Source organism: Manacus vitellinus, unplaced genomic scaffold (genome assembly GCF_001715985.3).
Source record: "Manacus vitellinus isolate BGI_N305 unplaced genomic scaffold, ASM171598v3 scaffold_4_pilon, whole genome shotgun sequence".
Taxonomy (NCBI): domain Eukaryota; kingdom Metazoa; phylum Chordata; class Aves; order Passeriformes; family Pipridae; genus Manacus; species Manacus vitellinus.
Genome location: NW_021940604.1, coordinates 7,862,681 through 7,878,900, shown reverse-complemented (window position 1 = coordinate 7,878,900; position 16,220 = coordinate 7,862,681). Strand labels below are relative to the sequence as shown.

General features: G+C 37.9%; 1 protein-coding gene across 1 annotated transcript in view; it reads left to right on the top strand.

Moving 5' to 3' along the window:
- Positions 1–16,220, top strand: part of ADGRG6 (adhesion G protein-coupled receptor G6) — a 114,395-nt gene that overhangs the window by 66,761 nt on the left and 31,414 nt on the right. Inside the window, exons 7-11 of the mRNA XM_018078311.2 lie at positions 1,782–1,867; positions 3,227–3,279; positions 3,360–3,413; positions 12,492–12,634; positions 13,318–13,432. Coding sequence (XP_017933800.2) covers positions 1,782–1,867; positions 3,227–3,279; positions 3,360–3,413; positions 12,492–12,634; positions 13,318–13,432 — 451 coding nt within the window. The remainder of the gene's footprint in view (positions 1–1,781; positions 1,868–3,226; positions 3,280–3,359; positions 3,414–12,491; positions 12,635–13,317; positions 13,433–16,220) is intronic.

Below are 16,220 nucleotides of genomic sequence, written 5' to 3'. Positions count from 1 at the left end.
TATATGAATGTGTGAGAATATATTAAATGAACACTTTCTGTATGTGTGTATCTGTATAGCACACATACATTATAGATATAAAATTGTATATGTATATATACAAAGATATATACATATAAATGAGATCCAGGTCTTGCAAGTGTTTTCAACTTGCGCAAAGTCCAATTTTTTACTTTCAAAGACTTAATTTTTCCTCTTTTATTTAAATTTAAAACTATCACAGTAATAATATAAAACTAAAACACATTTTCAGATTAAACTGTGCATCAAATTTGTGTATCTCCTGAGTTAAGGGAGGAAAAAAAGACATTAAATCAAAAAGCAAGTTCATTCTATTCATATATAAAATTTAATCATAGCTTACCAAAGAAGGTAACTAGGAAACCATGTTTAGTATTTTATCATAGAGGAATTTTCAGACTAATCTCAGTGTTCATGTGATTAATTCCATATTGATAAGAAAGAACAATATTCAAGCCATCTCATGAATAAGATAGTAAGCAATGTATACACAATTAAACTGGAAAACGCTGGCTTCAGATTTTCTTTCCAGATACTTCTGTTTCCAGCTCTTGTACAATAATTATCTATGAAGTTGTAAAATTATGACATTTGCTCCACTAAGAATAAAAGATCTTTTATTTAGATTCAGAAAAATAGAGCAGTTCCTTTACAATCAGAGACAGAAAGGGATTTCTGTATAATTATTGTCATGCCCTGTTCTGTCCTGTGTACTGTCTCTGTAAGATTTGCAGAGGATTATATGAATACATGTATCTGTGATCAAGACCCACAACTTTGTTTGGTAACAGCCCTGAACCAAGCAATGCCACATGTGCACATATATGCAAGTGAATTCATCCAGAAGTTCTTAAACCCTCCCCCACATCCTGGGAAATTTTGTCCAACTGGAACTTAGAGGCTTTTTAGTAGCTTAATGAAAAAAAAGTGACTTGTGAGAAGTACAGACTTTTGACACAGAGCATAACCATGAAATAATTTGATGTTATTTGTTAGATGTAAAATCTTGTAATGCTGCCTACCCACTCATGAGCTTAAAGAGAATTTATATTTGCCCAGTGACATTTCAAAACAGCTTTCTGAATATAAAATTGCACCAAGCCAAGTGTTACACATTTTGTGACTGAAAGATGGTTTGTTCAGCTGCCAGTTTTGTAAAGCTAATGTGAGTTCATCTACTCTCTGGCCATCACCAGGCCTGAGAGAAAGACTGTGCTTTTGAAACAAGAGCTGTATATCCCTTCTCACACCTATTCCTGTGTCCTCAGTTACCTTGTTACTTTTAATTGATGAGCTTTATCTGCTCTCACAAAGTTTTAAATGTAACCTGCAGTGGTTCAATTCTGAATTATAACAATATGACTTAGAGCAGTATTTACCTGCTTTTACGAACTTCATTAATTATAATAGTTTTGTAATGAATGGCACTTTCGTGACATTGCTTTAACACACCACATTAGAGGCATATGCAAAATAATATTTTTATATATGTTGTCTGTGAATTTCCATGTCACATTTCAAATGTCTCTGAAAATATGAAGGGGAAGGGAACTCTTGTCAAAATCAACAGCACTAGCGAGAATGGTCCCAAACCTGCAGGCCTTGTTCACTTCAAACTTTATAATGCCGAGAAGAGCCTGAGATGTCCTTGTGTATGAGGTTCAACCTAATCTTTATATTAATCATGAAACTAAAGTCTCATTATTAAAAAGGTAAATTTTTTCAGTTTCTAACATTATAATGCTGTTTTTAATGGACAGGTGGGCTATTCTACAGGATATCTATAACTGTCTTTAGTTCCAACTCCAACTCAGTGTCAAAAGTACATGATGTCATTGCAGAATGGGTAAGTTAAGTTTCTTTCCTGTGTGATTACATATATGAATCTGGTGCATCAATATTATCAGTTGGAAAAGGAAAAAAATAGGCTACCAAATAAACTCTAAATATGTGTTCTCTAAATATCTTTCTATTATTGATTTGTGCAGTAGTGAATTCAGCTCTGTGGAACTGGGGCTCTTCAGCTCTATAGATAAAATTTTGAAATGTCTCCACTTCTTAAGAAATGTAGATACTAGGTAAGATTTTGAAAAGTATGGAGAAATTGTAATTGTCCACTGAAAGCGGTAGATGTCTGAGTTCCAACATCACTATACAGGACAAAATTTTTCTGCCCAAATGCTAATATGGTTTTGAAGTTATATGGTGAAAGAAATTATTAAAAAAGCCAGGCAGTGTTGATTTGTGTGAAGCAATAAACTTTTCCAGTTTATCCTTATGTTCTCTGCTTCAGAAGGCTTCTCCCATGGGTCAGTTGCTGAGGATTCTAGTAGTCTCTGGGTTTTCAGCCCATTTTAGTAGACATAAGCTCCTTTCTGGGCCCTCTAGGTGGAGGATTCTTGAAGTTCTTGTCTTTGAAAGTTCTTCCTGCCTGAATACAGATATTCTCTGTTCTTTTGACAGTTCACATAGTCACACTCACACAGTTCGTAAGTAGTCTTTATACAACTACTTACATGAAAATATATCATGAATATATGGCAACTATTCTTTATTTTTCTTTTAATAAACCTGGAGCTTTCAGCTTTCAGAAGCTAGGGAAACCACCTATAGTAGTAATCTACAAACCAGAAATGCAATCATTCACACCTGCCAAGGTTGTTCTCTTAGCATCAGTAGCCAGGCAAAGTACTTTAGGTGCCTGAGCCAAAGAATATAGAAAGGTGTCACTTGACCCTAGCAGAGTATGCAAAAGAGTCTCTTGAGAGGAAAACCGAGCAGCCACTGTGCACTCAGAATAAATAGTACAAAGGTCTGAAAAGAAGATCATCAAAAGTTTGAAGACTTTCAGGTGAATATTTACCTGGTAGCTTTGTCAGGAAATCTATTCTTATCAAAGTGTTCCTGAGAATTTAAGAGGGGAAAAAAGGAAAAGGTCAGCATCCTGTGCACTCGCCTATTCACTGTGTCATGACATTATAGACATTTCCTTCTATCTATAAAAAAGGCCACATTTCTCACTACCAGTGAGAAATACAACGTTCAACATTCACCTCATTGAAATGTGAGAGTGTTCTCTTTGTTTTGCAAAACTGAAGGGAGTTTCTCAAGGGGCAGAAGGGTGAAATTCTAACTGTACCTTGAGCAATAAAGAGCCCCATTAACATCTCACTATTCATGTGATCAATGTATTCCTGTTTTTCAGTTGAACCGTACTTTCCAGAACTGGAATTACACTGTATATGTGGTCAACATCAGGTAAATTAAGGAGGAAGATGTTTATGCTGTATTCCTTTGGAGAATTATCCCACCCTAATTAATGTCTATTTCTTTTATAGCATCCACCCAGGCTCCATAAAAGAGGGAGCAAGAGAAAAAAGAAGTATTAAAAGGTAACGTTTTTAAAGACATTTTCTCAATAGAGGCAACAGCTGCTATTACAAGTGGCTTTACAACAGGCTTTATTTTCTATTATTGGATTCATTGTCTCTTATTTGTCATATGCTGCAAGTCTGCAAATATATGACTGCTGACAAGCTGAGTGCTTGGATGTGCTTAGAAACCTAATACTGGTTATCATGTTTGTTTTAGTTTAAATCTCCGGAGCTTTAAACCTTAACAGATAATTTTTTTCAGAGCTCAGGTTTCATCTCTCAGAGAACTGAATAGAGATATGATATGTAAGTTGCATGGCACACCCAGTTTTCTTTAGCAACAATCTCCAGTACACTGGTGTCTGTCCACTGTCATTGTATTTGTTCTTTTTAACCAGAACCTTTTGAGTTAATAGACATCTTACTAGATGCAAAACACTGAAAAATCATGTTAGAATTGAAAGCCAAACTGGTGTGAGTTAAACTATTTACCATATGCTCTCATTTCCTGACTTCTGCTGGGCTTTGAGGCGCTAGAGTTGGAACAACCTCAAAGGCAGAAAGTTAGATGGGTCACACCCCCTGAAAATTTGACCTCTGGGGGTTTCTTTGAAAGCAGCAGGCTGATTCTGAGGGTAGTATGGGGAGGGAGGGAATCTTAGGACCAAACTGAGGAGAGGAAACCAAAACATCATTAGTCTTGTGAGGATGGGGCAATAAATGGGTATGGAATGTATCTATTTGCAGTGTAGGCAAAAGTCCCATAGAAAAGGACTTTAGCTGCTGACTCTTGAGAACTGTCATGATAATGGTAGTAAAAGCTGGGCTTTTTAATTTCAGAGATAGACCAGGATTCCCACTTTACCATTAGGAAGTAGCCAGTGATGCTTCCAGTTTTCTACAGAGTTTACCTAGGTGCGAAAAGATCTGTAAAAGGTAGTAGCTGCTTCCCACACAGACACAGTAGAAAGACAGCTTTTGTTGGAAAAACCATTTAACTTGTACACTGTAAGCCCAGTCTCTGAATGGACTATTTTGCTGCTTGACCTACATTTATAGTAGGGTGTAGTGATGTGGGTAGGATTTTTTTTCCCACTTCTAAATGATATGGTTATACCAGCAGTGCCTTTCAAGTGGAGGCCATGGCTCAGGTCGTACCAACAATCTGGGATGGCTGAGGAATGTTAAGCTTTCCCCATCCTTATTCCTGCATCTTTTACGAGGCTGGCAGCCTGGCTGCACACCTGTTTTCTTCTTGTCTCGTCTTCCCACTATCCCATCCTCTGGATTTTTTTTCCTCTTCTTGGTCTACTAAAAAAAGGTGAAGAGGGAGAAATTATTCTAGTAATTTCCATTTCCGTTTCCTTTTCCTCCCTTTTTGACATACAGTGATTGTACCACTAAATTACTTCTCATAATGTATTACTCTTATGGGGAAGTAACCCCATTTCTATTTATTTTGATCATCATATGTAATCTCAGAGGCAATAGAATTACATGTTCATAATATGTCATAAAGTTTGTCAGGGGTGGCCTGGTCTAGTGAAAAGGCTCTAGTGCACTTTCTGTCGAGGTCAAATAACATTTTGTCATCATTCTGAATAATTTAGTATAAATGTTAATCTTGTCACACGAAATGTTAATGTTCTCCAAATAATCAGGAGTGTTACTATGAAAACTTAGAAAACTAAACAAAAAAAAGAAGTCAAGATCCAGCACAGCCTACCCTGTTGTGGTAACACAGGGATAATTAAAAATTTAGGTGAGCTACATGATAGATGACTAACAAAATTTACACCTATTACACATATATGTATATAGGAATATATATACACAGTAATTTTTTGTCTTTTTTTTTATATCTTTCATGTCTTGCATACATTTTCATGCATCATTTACCTCTTAGAGAAGAAACATTTGAGAAAAGTTGGTTGAAACAGCTTTAGGTCTTAGTTCTTCTGAGCATACATCTATGCTTGTACATCCTTCCCTTATGAAAAAAAAAGAATGATCAGCTTACCAGTAGTCTTTAGTGTTCCTGGCTTTAGTAACCAGACTGGCAGTTCTTTGAGGTTTCTAGATTTTGCGAGGAAGTTGAACTTCTGAAGATCCGGAAAGCAAACTTTTTTTTCCTACTGCTTCCCATTCATTGCTTTCAAGATTCTTTGTTAGGTTTTCCACTTTCTTGGATTTTTCCTGGATAGGATTCTTAGGAAATCCTACAAGACACTAGGTAAAATTTCAGAGTATAAAAAATTAAGTTAAAGGTTAGAAGTTCCTAATACCTGATGGAAGTAATGGTAATTTCTCACTGCCCAGATGATCCACTGAAATGTTATGGCTGTCATATGGAACTTGCTCACAATGTGATTTCATGCAGTTACTATTAATTAAATATCCCTATAATTTATTTCTGTGAATAGTTGTCCAACTATTTTCTTATTTCTCCATTTTGTATAGCCAAGAACAAGACTGTTGTAGTCTCAAGACATTCTACTTTGTTTTTAAGTACTTCTTATTCTATTTACTTTCGTGTTCATCTGAACAGAAATTCACTCCACAGTTAAAATTTAAGACCTAAGCGGTAACTATCATGGCCTTATCTTTATCTTTTACAGCAGTTAACCTATTAATCTTAACTCTAACTCACTAAAACTTATTTCCCTTTTCTTAATTTTCCACAAGATCATAGCCTTATTTCTGAGACACTATCATAATTCTTAAAAATTGCTCTCTGAGAAGGTTTTTTCCTCTCTTTACATGAATCCATATTCTTAGCATTCAGATCACGTATGTTTGTTTTCCTTTTCTTTTGGATTAGTATTTTATACAGCAGTAAAATAAAACCTAACAAAGCAACCTTCCCCAGCCTTTTCTATGCGTTTTGCTTTGCTTCACCTTAATTCACCACACTACTACCTTATCAAGGAACTTCAGTTGTCAGTCTCCTCACCTAGTCTTCTTGCATGGGAAAGAGAGAGAATGGTTAGAGAGAATGATTCAGAGAAGAAACAGAAGCTGGAAGTGGGAGGTAGGAAGCTGGCTTTTTTTGTCACGTTAAAAATAGGTGTTTTCCAAAAAAATATTTTAAACTGTACCGCATTCTGGACAACAGCAAAACAAAAGAAAATTATTTAATTGGATTGTTTCTCTTTCACTGTTGTGTTCAATGAGCTGCAGAAATCGAAGGTACACTGTGCTTATTAGGTGTTCGTATACCTGGTGATGAAAGATAGTTCCAAGTCCAAATGTGCATATTATCATCAGCACCTTTAATACTGTGACATCCCTGGATGACAGAAGTATATATCAAGTTAATACTTTGGTAGATTATTAACTACTTTAATAGACAGAATTTTATCATAGCTATATTTGACTTTGTGTCTGTGTTTAATTTTTACCTCTGGTCGCCAGCTGTTCAAAATAGACAGGAAATCAGCATGGCCTGTGGACATAGCTCTTTCTTTGCTCTCCATTGCTCTTGCACAAACCTTTGAAAGTGAAACCAATTTATGGATTTTGGGTAATAAACTATAAATGTGTTTGTTTCTTTCATTAATTCTTTGCCTTTTATGACTCTGCAGCCTTGTCAAAGCTTCCTGTGACTGCTGCTGCTGCCTTTTCTCAGAAGGACCCTACTGATCCTAGGTTTTGTCAGATGACTGTATAGTGTTGCCTCACAGTAGGGGAATTGGTCTTTAACAAACAACTCAGCTCCCCTGCTTCTCATTTCTTCTTTTATTTTCCAAACAATTTTGAGGATTCAGGCCCCAATTAATTTGTAAACTTTTCTCTACTTAACATACAAGTAAGTTTATGCTTTTTCCAGCTTCCACTGCTTGATTTCATAATTTTGGCCTATTTCCAATGTTCAATTGCTTCTACTATGGGAACCAGCATTAATGTTAGTACTGTTAAATGTCTCATCCAAATTAAAAACCACAGTGGTAACCGTGGTGCAAAGACTATTAAACCTAAATAGAAATCTTTTCTCTTAGGAATGAAAATAGAAAGGAAAGGAAAAAATCAGAACTACCCAGGCCTAGTCCTGCTTTTTGAAGTTTGTGGGAGTTTTGCCACCAGTGTCAGTGAGGCACATTCAGGATCCTGCATGCCATGGTTTTGGGTGTTGTTTTGCTTAATGTAAAGTTTAATGCATTTGGATAGAATTTACATTAATTAGATTTAGGCAGAAGTTAGGAACATCAGAGCAGCATAATTTTGTTTTTCTAGTCCTAAGTGAAGTGTTAGGCTTTTTACATTCTTTGTAGATTACTTCAAATTATTTGTTATAAAATAATTATGCTATTCTTGTTATAAGCGAACGTATCTGTGATGTCTACTCCTGTTTCAAAAGTTTTCCTGGTTTCTACTGGTGAGGTTTTAGGAACAACTTAGACCTGGCCCACCTCTACTCCCTGCAACTTCAACTTCAGTGCCTCCATTGCTGAAGGCAGTAATGAACAGCCTTTACTAGGGTTGAGAAACATTTTAAAATGCCACACAATGTGTATATTACCTATAATATTCTGTTTGAAAAACCAACCAACAAAGCGCCAAGCAGAAGTCCTCAGGTTTCTCCACAGTGGCTTGCTGGCATCTTGTGTCCATGACCTGTAAAGAAAGCCTTCATCACAGATAGAGGAGGTTGGGAATTCCTTTCAAGTGACTGAAGGATGATCTCTTCTTAATCTCTTACTGAAGCTTCTTGCTCTTGGTCCAGCTTCCAGTTACTTCCTTTATCTTTCCACTGGCTTTAATTAGTTTTAATGTAGGTCTGACATTGTTAGATGCTGCTTTTAGAAAAGTAGTGCATTGGGGAATGAGGAATGGGGAACGGGGGTTTTCTTCGTTGTTTCAGAACATAGTTCAAGGGTAACCAAAAACTCATTGCAGCAGAGACCAGATGTTAAATGCGAGGGATTCCAGCCCTTTCTATTTTGGCTCTTTGCAACATTCTGTAATAATGAATAGCCTTCATACCAAGTTATCACATATTATAAGTGCCTTCTGTTGAAAAACCATAGTTGATTGTATTCCTACACCAGATCTGCAAGGAGCAACAAGGCCCAGAGACACAAGGACAAGCACAGATGCATGACTATGGTGCTTGCAACACTGTTCTGCTACAACCGTCATTAACTTAAAAAGGAAGGCTTAGGATACTTTTATTTTTAATAGTCCAAAAAGTAGCTACAGCTTTTAGTTTTGTGTCTTGAAGTCTCAGATTTTATATTTTATTATAACATCACCTTCTTCTGAGAAAGGAAACTCTTTATCCTTGGCATTACTTTGAATGTCTGTGTTATGCTGAATCGTAGTTTTTTGCTCTCTGTTCTGAACATTTTAGTAGTATTGCAGTCAAAATCACCTCAAGTAAAAATTTATCCACAACTCAGATGCTTTTGTGGAATGCTTTTAGTTTCCCTCTACTTTCTTAGTTATTTCTGTCTCATTCTGTGTGTTTTCTAACATTTTGTCTGCTCTTTGTGTTGCATCTTCACTGAGTGACTTATGCAATAGTCAGCTCTTTTTTTGTCTGTCTTGTTAATGTGAAGAAGTTAGTACTGTTCAGAGGTGACTCTGTGGGCCTACTTGTGCTGCCGGTCTTGAGTTATAGCTACCCATCGCTGCTTGTCTTCAACACAAGATTGATAAAGAATTTAATGTTTACATCTTAAAGCTTTTTAAAATACACCAAAGTAGTTAGCAATGACATTCCCAGTGACGTTGAGTGGAAATTTAGATTCCCTGAGTATTTAGCTTCTTTAGAAATGATTCTTTATATTCTTTAAATCAAGTAACATTAACTATGAAAGAAATTAATAGCGATTTGTGAAACAGTTTGACAACAACAGTAATTCAGTATTGGTTCAGCCTGTCTAGTACAACAGAAAGGAGAAATGTGCATTGCTAATTATCAACCACATCTCTTCAGGTACAAGGCAGTCTGTGCTGCATGGTTCACATGGTTTCTTAATCCTTCCTTCAGGCTCCTTGCATCGTGAAGTAGTGAGACCACAGCCCGTGTGTAGGCACACTGTCCTGGAATAGCTCTGAGTCACGCTGCCAGAGAATAAAGCTGGCTTTGTGGTACAAGCCATGGCAGTGCAGGCTGCACCACCGCCTCCTGTGCCTCTGATGAGGGTGCAGCTTAGCAAATTCCTCTCTCTGAGCCAGCTTAGCTCAACAGACCAGGACAAAGTGGGAGAAACACTGGTCTTCCCCTGCTTTCCTGCTTGCTCCAGCTGTCACCATTTCAATCAAAGAAAAGAGAAACATACTTATCTTCATTGTGTTTACATACACCACAGTCCATTTTTTTTAATATCAATAGCTGTAATGCTGGAAGTACAGGTTACTGTAGATTATGTGTAATTTGTAATTGATTACTGCTATGAGAATCTATCTGCTTTTATATGGCACACAATAAATAGCAAATCCAGTGACCCCAGCAGAGCATGGCAGAGTTGTAGGGCTACTGTTTCCCAAATTGAGAATTTGTTCTTCACCATTAAAATGTTTTCTTTCTGCGATCTGAGTGTGACAAAAGTGGAAGGAAGCACTCAGCTTCATATTGCGTCAGCTGTCAAGTTAAAAGATATTTATTTACTTTGGGAAGCTAGCATGAGTCATTCTGAAAATTTAATAGACTTTTTTTGTCATATTATGGAGGAGGCTCTTATTATATAGTATACATGACTTGCGATCTAGGATTTTCTCAGAAAACAAGTAACAGATTGGTTTAAGAGATTATTTTTATCAGTGCTTCATTATCAATACCTTCCTCTATAATTTTTCAAGGTAACTGCAACCAGTTCTACCTCATCTATCATTATACATTCTATTTTGTTACTATTATCCCTCTGCACAGTTATGGGTAGTAAATATCATTTTGGTTAGTTGGGAGTCCTGAAACAGGCAGCTTAACAGTAGCAGTGACTGTTCAGAACTCTTTTGCAGCCAGAGTGCTGAGGTAGGGAGTGGCATCAATATATTAAGTTTTCCTCTTCTGAAGTAAAGGGAATAGATGAGTGAAGCCAGGATCTTTTAGGAAAAATGGTTAAGTGCCAGGAGACTCAGGCTGAAGTACTGAAGGGCTGAAGGAATTGGCAGTCGCGTAGGCAATTTCCATGCTTCTTCTAAAAATAAATGCCATAATAAACTTGGCTTTGTAATATATCCGAGGTATACAGCAAAAGCCTACTAATGCTTATCTACCCTACTGAGGCTATTTGCTGTTTATGTTAAACACTCCACAGAGACAAATGGAATGTTAGGAGGAACTTGGTATATCTGGGAGCAGGGCAGGAGCAACCTAGCCAGGGATAGTTGTCATTTCTCTGCTAAAATACATCCACTGGGAAAAAGGCAAGCCAAGCCAGCAGGTGGTGACATTTTTATCTTTCGTCTCCAGTAAAATGTTACCAGTAAAACAGTAAATATGGCAAGAAAAAAGAAAAGTGTGCTGGTGTTCAACAACAATAAAAGAAAATAAACAACCAGGGACTGTGTATATTTATTTACTTATTTATTTACATCTGCAAAAGTTAAATGTGTGGAGTATTTAGTTCACATTTGTGATTTCTGTATGAGGTTTGGACTTCGCTTTTCCTTTTTGTTGTTTTTTTTTTTCCTAGACTGAGAGGTTGTTTTCTAATGCCAGTTGTTTTAATGCCATTTCACTTATGAGAGAGTACTTCAGAATTATTGGCTGGAGTTACTCAGTTTTCAGAATGATGCCTGACAGAAAGAGGGTTAAATCTACCATCTTAGAGCAATATCTGTACACTAAGATGTAGTTTTATACTGTACCAGATTAGGCATCTCTGGAAAGTACAGTTCTGAGCTGTCATCATGGGGATGTCTTTCTGGAAGATTTTTTTTGAGTTGAAGTCCTTGTCTGTCGTAGAAAGCAGTACCTGAAAACCCTACTAGCCCTCTTCAGCACCCCTGTAGGTTTTTTGTGCTTCTTTCTGTAGACCACAAGACCCTTTAGCTGACTGTTGCTTTCTTGCACAGGGGGCTGCAGGTGAAGGCAGCTCTGATTAGTTTGTGCCGTGCTCACATTATGTGTGCTGGCAGTGCTGCTGCTTCCCAGCCTGCCAGGAATGGCTCACACTGCAAAGGTCTGTCTTTATTCAGGCTGATGGGTATCCAAGGGCAAGGCTAAGATGAAGACAGCCTAAAGCAGGTTTGCTTTTTCCTTTTTTCCACATTTTGGCTTGCATGGAGATCCAGTGTTCCATACTTTAGTGGCGTCATGTCCTACTAGCCAGAGCCAACCAATGCTCTAGGGTACCAACATATTCTTGTCTCCAACATGTGTTTCTTTGTGTCCCAGGAGGAAATTTCTGGGCTTTCCACTGTGAGTTTATTTCCTTTGTCCTGCTAGAACTGCTTGGGCTGTTCATGGTTTCCCTTTCAGAAAAGCTATGTTTTTGGACAAGGGTGGGGACTGTTTTATTTCTCTCACAGGAAAGAGACTTGGGCACTTTGAACTACTTCTTATGCCCAAGAAAGTAGCAGTGGGCCACAGTACAAAACAACTATTAGTGCTCAGACTTGAATTACTCATCTGAGCAATTCGACTTTCGTAATTACATCTAAAAGCTTCAGAAGTGTGTCATGGTGTTTTTCATTCCATTAGAATCCAGAGATATAAGTGTTAGGCATCTGTTCTTTGTTAATCTTCTAGTCTTCCTCTGTAGTCAATGTAGAGGTAGATCCTCTGGGGGTGGCATGAATCAGCTCTTAAATTTCTAAGCCATCAGCAACCAGATTTTTAAAATTAATTAGGACCCATTTAGAACTCACAAGTCTATGGTTTCATCTTTTAATATCTTTTAAAATATTCTAACTCTTCTGAAAACATTTCTTAGCTCTTCTAATGAGACGCTTCTTTAATGGTAACTAGAAGATGAAATTTCCCAACCATATTTTCTTGTTGTGGCCTTATATATAAAAATAATTTACAGATAATGTGCAGCATTGTGTTGGTGACACTGTTCTGTACTCAGAAAATCAGATATTTTTATTTCCACACATTTGGCCTCTGCTGTTCTGACTGAAACACTTGGATTATTTTCCTTGCAGTTTTGGTGTTTTGGCTCTTCTGGTTTATAATTCTACCAACAACATCAATTTAGAAGAGGAAGACATCCGACAGAAGCTCATAAGTAATAATCGAACCATAGAAGAAGGATATCAACTTCATACTGTGGATGTTGATCCAGTGGGTAAGTAGTGTTTGGCTTTGCTACACAACAAATTTTGTTTGCTTGTCTATAAATAAGCATCTTCTGTGTTAAAATAATCACACATTTCCAAATCATATGACTGTTTGAGATTTTAAATTGTCCCTATAAGCTTCATTGTTCCACCAATCTCAGAAAGCCACGGTCAAGATATCATTTTAACACAAACACAGTTGTCCAGGTTGCTTTAGTCAGTGTTTTGCTGTCTGGTTCAGAGGCTGGGACAATTCCTGACAGCTCCTCTGGTAGTTTGAGGATAAATAAGTATGTTTTACAGCCAGAGCTAAAATGACCTCTATTTTGGACCTCTGAGGCCTCTCGTCCCCACTTGTCAATGCTGTTTGTGCTCCTGCCAGCTGCTGCCCTTAATCTGTCTCTTTTTAGCTGTCCTCTTTTCCCATTCAACTACTGCCAGTCAAAGATTACTTTTCTTTCGGGAGGGAGGAGCTGGAGGCTGTTGGAATGCAAATGGATGCAGCATGCATGTTCAGCCCTTTCCCTTGAGCAGCGGCAGTATCTATTGACACTCTATAGCAAACAACCAAGAGTTTAATTTGAAGACATTTTTGTACTGTAGACTGATTGATGTGCTGAGGACAAGAAATGCAAGATGGTTAGGTGGTGAAATTTACTGTTAACAATGATATTAACACTCTTTTTTACAGAAAAATGTTTAGCTGAAGAAAACCCTCCAAACTATTTTTGGCCAGATACCAGACCTACTGTGACCAACTTCACGTTTTGCCATGGGAGCTCAGTTCAGACTGCATCAAGAACCTGGTAGGTGTTCAAACGTCTGAGAAGCTGAGTTGCTTCAGATGCAACTTTCTGGTTATATTGTTAATCTAAATTCTCTATAATGGTTGCCATTGGCTGGTATTGTGTTTCAGGAAGACGATTTCTATACTGTGAGAGATTTTGTGCATGCAGTAAGAGTATGTACTTGATTGATAAGAAAAAAAGGCTCATCTACCACTTCTGTAGGGCATATTGAGGCCCAAAATTAATACATGTTCAAAGTGATTATAAAAATAGCATCTTCTTACAGAATGAAACTGCTTTATTCAAGTCATAGAATCATAGAATGGTTTGGGTTGGAAGGGACCTTCCAAGGTCATTTGATTCCAAACCCCCTGCCATGGGCAGGGACACCTTTCAATAGTCCAAGTTATTCAGAGCCTTTTCCAGCCTGATCTTGAATACTACCAGGGATGGGGCATCCACAGCCTCTCCTGGTAACCTGTTCTAGCATCTCACCACCCTCAAAGTAAAACATTTCTTCCTAATATCTGAAACCAAATCTCTCTCAGTTTGAAACCATTCACCACTGTTCTATCACTACATGCCCTTGTAAAAAGTTCCTGTGCAGATCTCTTGTAGCCCCCTGTAGGTGCTGGAGGCTTCTATAAGGTGTCCTCAGAGCCTTCACTTCTCCAGGCAGAACAACCCCAAATCTCTCAGCCTGTCTTTATAGGAGAGGTGTTCCAGCCCTTTGATCATCTCTGTGGCCCTTCTCTGGACTTGCTCCAAGACATCTACATTCTTCTTATGTTGGGGGCCCCGGAGCTGGATGCAGCACTCCAGTCGAGGTCTCATGAGAGCAAAGGGGCAGAATCACCTCCCTTGACCTGCTGGCCACACTGCTTTTGATGCAGCCCAGTACACAGTTGGATTTCTAGGCTGCAAGCTTGTATTGACTGTTCACATTAAGTTTTCTTCAACCAACATCCCCAAATCCTTCTCCTCGAGGTTGCTGTCAATCCATTCTCCTCCCAGCCTGTATTTGTGCTTGAGATTGCCCTGCCCACGTTCAGGACCTTGGACTTGGCCATGATGTTTATGTTATGAAACCAAAGTTTCACATATGCTACCACTCCTCTACTACTATCTCCCATGTGTAAGAAACAGAATAAAATTCTATGAATTTGAGATGTGTATTTGGTTAGTCCAGAACATCTCATCTCATCAGGGGAAAGTAAAAGAAATTGTGAAACAAACATTTTGCCAGTAGTTAATCATAACTGAAGGTGGAAATAATCTTATGCTTAAAGATTTGAACTTGTGTTTTTAAGGTTTAGGACATATTTTCCCTAATGTAGGCTTTCTTTGCAAACATCTACAAAAGACTTTGTATCTCTATTTCCCATTTGTAAAATGGGAATATTATTACCTCCATTGATGTATTACCAAAACACTATGGTTTTGATCTTTTTCGAGTGCCTTAAATGTGGTTATGATGATGCAATATTAATTAATTTGCTCAGTATTTAGGATGATTACCATTAAAGGCAATATATTAGTCTTATCTGCCCACATTGCATCTGGAACATGTTTTGAGAAGACCACATCTCTTACTTCTTGAAAACAGTATGGCAATATGGATATGAATCAGCTTTGAGGTTCTGTGCCAAACAGGAAAGCAACCTGCATTATATTTAAATAACTCACTTCCTCAGCCTCTTAATCTTGTACAAGAACTGATCCTGATTGACCAACTTTTGTTGTAGAGCTAGTAGTACAGAAGTCAAACTGTTTTTATGTCAGAACTTCCGAATCATAAAAAATTAAGGTTTCTGGCCTTTGCTGTCCCAATATTGCTTATCTTTATTGTTTATTTGTGGTCTACACAATACCATTGATTGTCTGTGTACAGCACTTCTAAAAAAAATTACTGTGTTCTGCCCTGTTCTGTACTTTCCTTCTCTCTGACTCCACTAGCTTTTACCAGTATGGAGCATTGGTGGGATGTGTTTCAAAAGAAGAGGAAGCTCTTCTAACAGTTTCTTTTAGTCCTGTGCATCCCACAGTAGAAGGTTACCTGCTAGTGTGTTGTTATAATAAATGTGATCAGCTGAGGAATAATGTTATTTTATCATGTGCTTAGTGAAAGGATAAGTTTTTCCCTTTCACCATCCTGCCTTTGCCATGCTGTGACAACATGATTGTCTTTAAAGAAAATTGAGGAAAAAGTGTGTTTAATTTTGGAACCATTGTTACAGGGTGACAAAGATGATTAAGGGACTCATACATCTCTGTTACTAGGAAAGGCTGAGGGAGCTGGGCCTTTTCAGCCTCGAGAACAGGTGACTGAAAGGGGATCTCATCAGTGTCTCTTAAGTATCTGAAGGGAGGATATCAAGAGGATGGAGCCAGGCTCTTCTTGGTGGTGCCAAGCATTAGGACAAGAGGGAACAAACAGAAACTAATGCACGGAAAATTCCACCAGAGTATGAGGGAGAACATCCTTACTGTGAGGGTGACCAAGCGCTGGAACAGATTGCCCAGAGAGGTTGTGGAGTCTTCCTCACTGGAGATATTCAAGAACCATCTGGATGCAATTTTGTACCGTGTGCTCCAGGATGACCCTGCTTGAGCAGGGAGGTTGGACCATATGATCCGCTGTGGTCGTCCCTTCCAACCTGACCCATTCTGTGATTCTGTATTTTGCTATGGTAAGGCTTTAAAAAAAAAAAAAAAAAAAAGGGAATCTTTTTATCTGCCCCTTACTTTGGATCTAGATCTGAAAGTGACTTGCCCTAGTTTTCCTGGATGGCATAATTTATGTCTT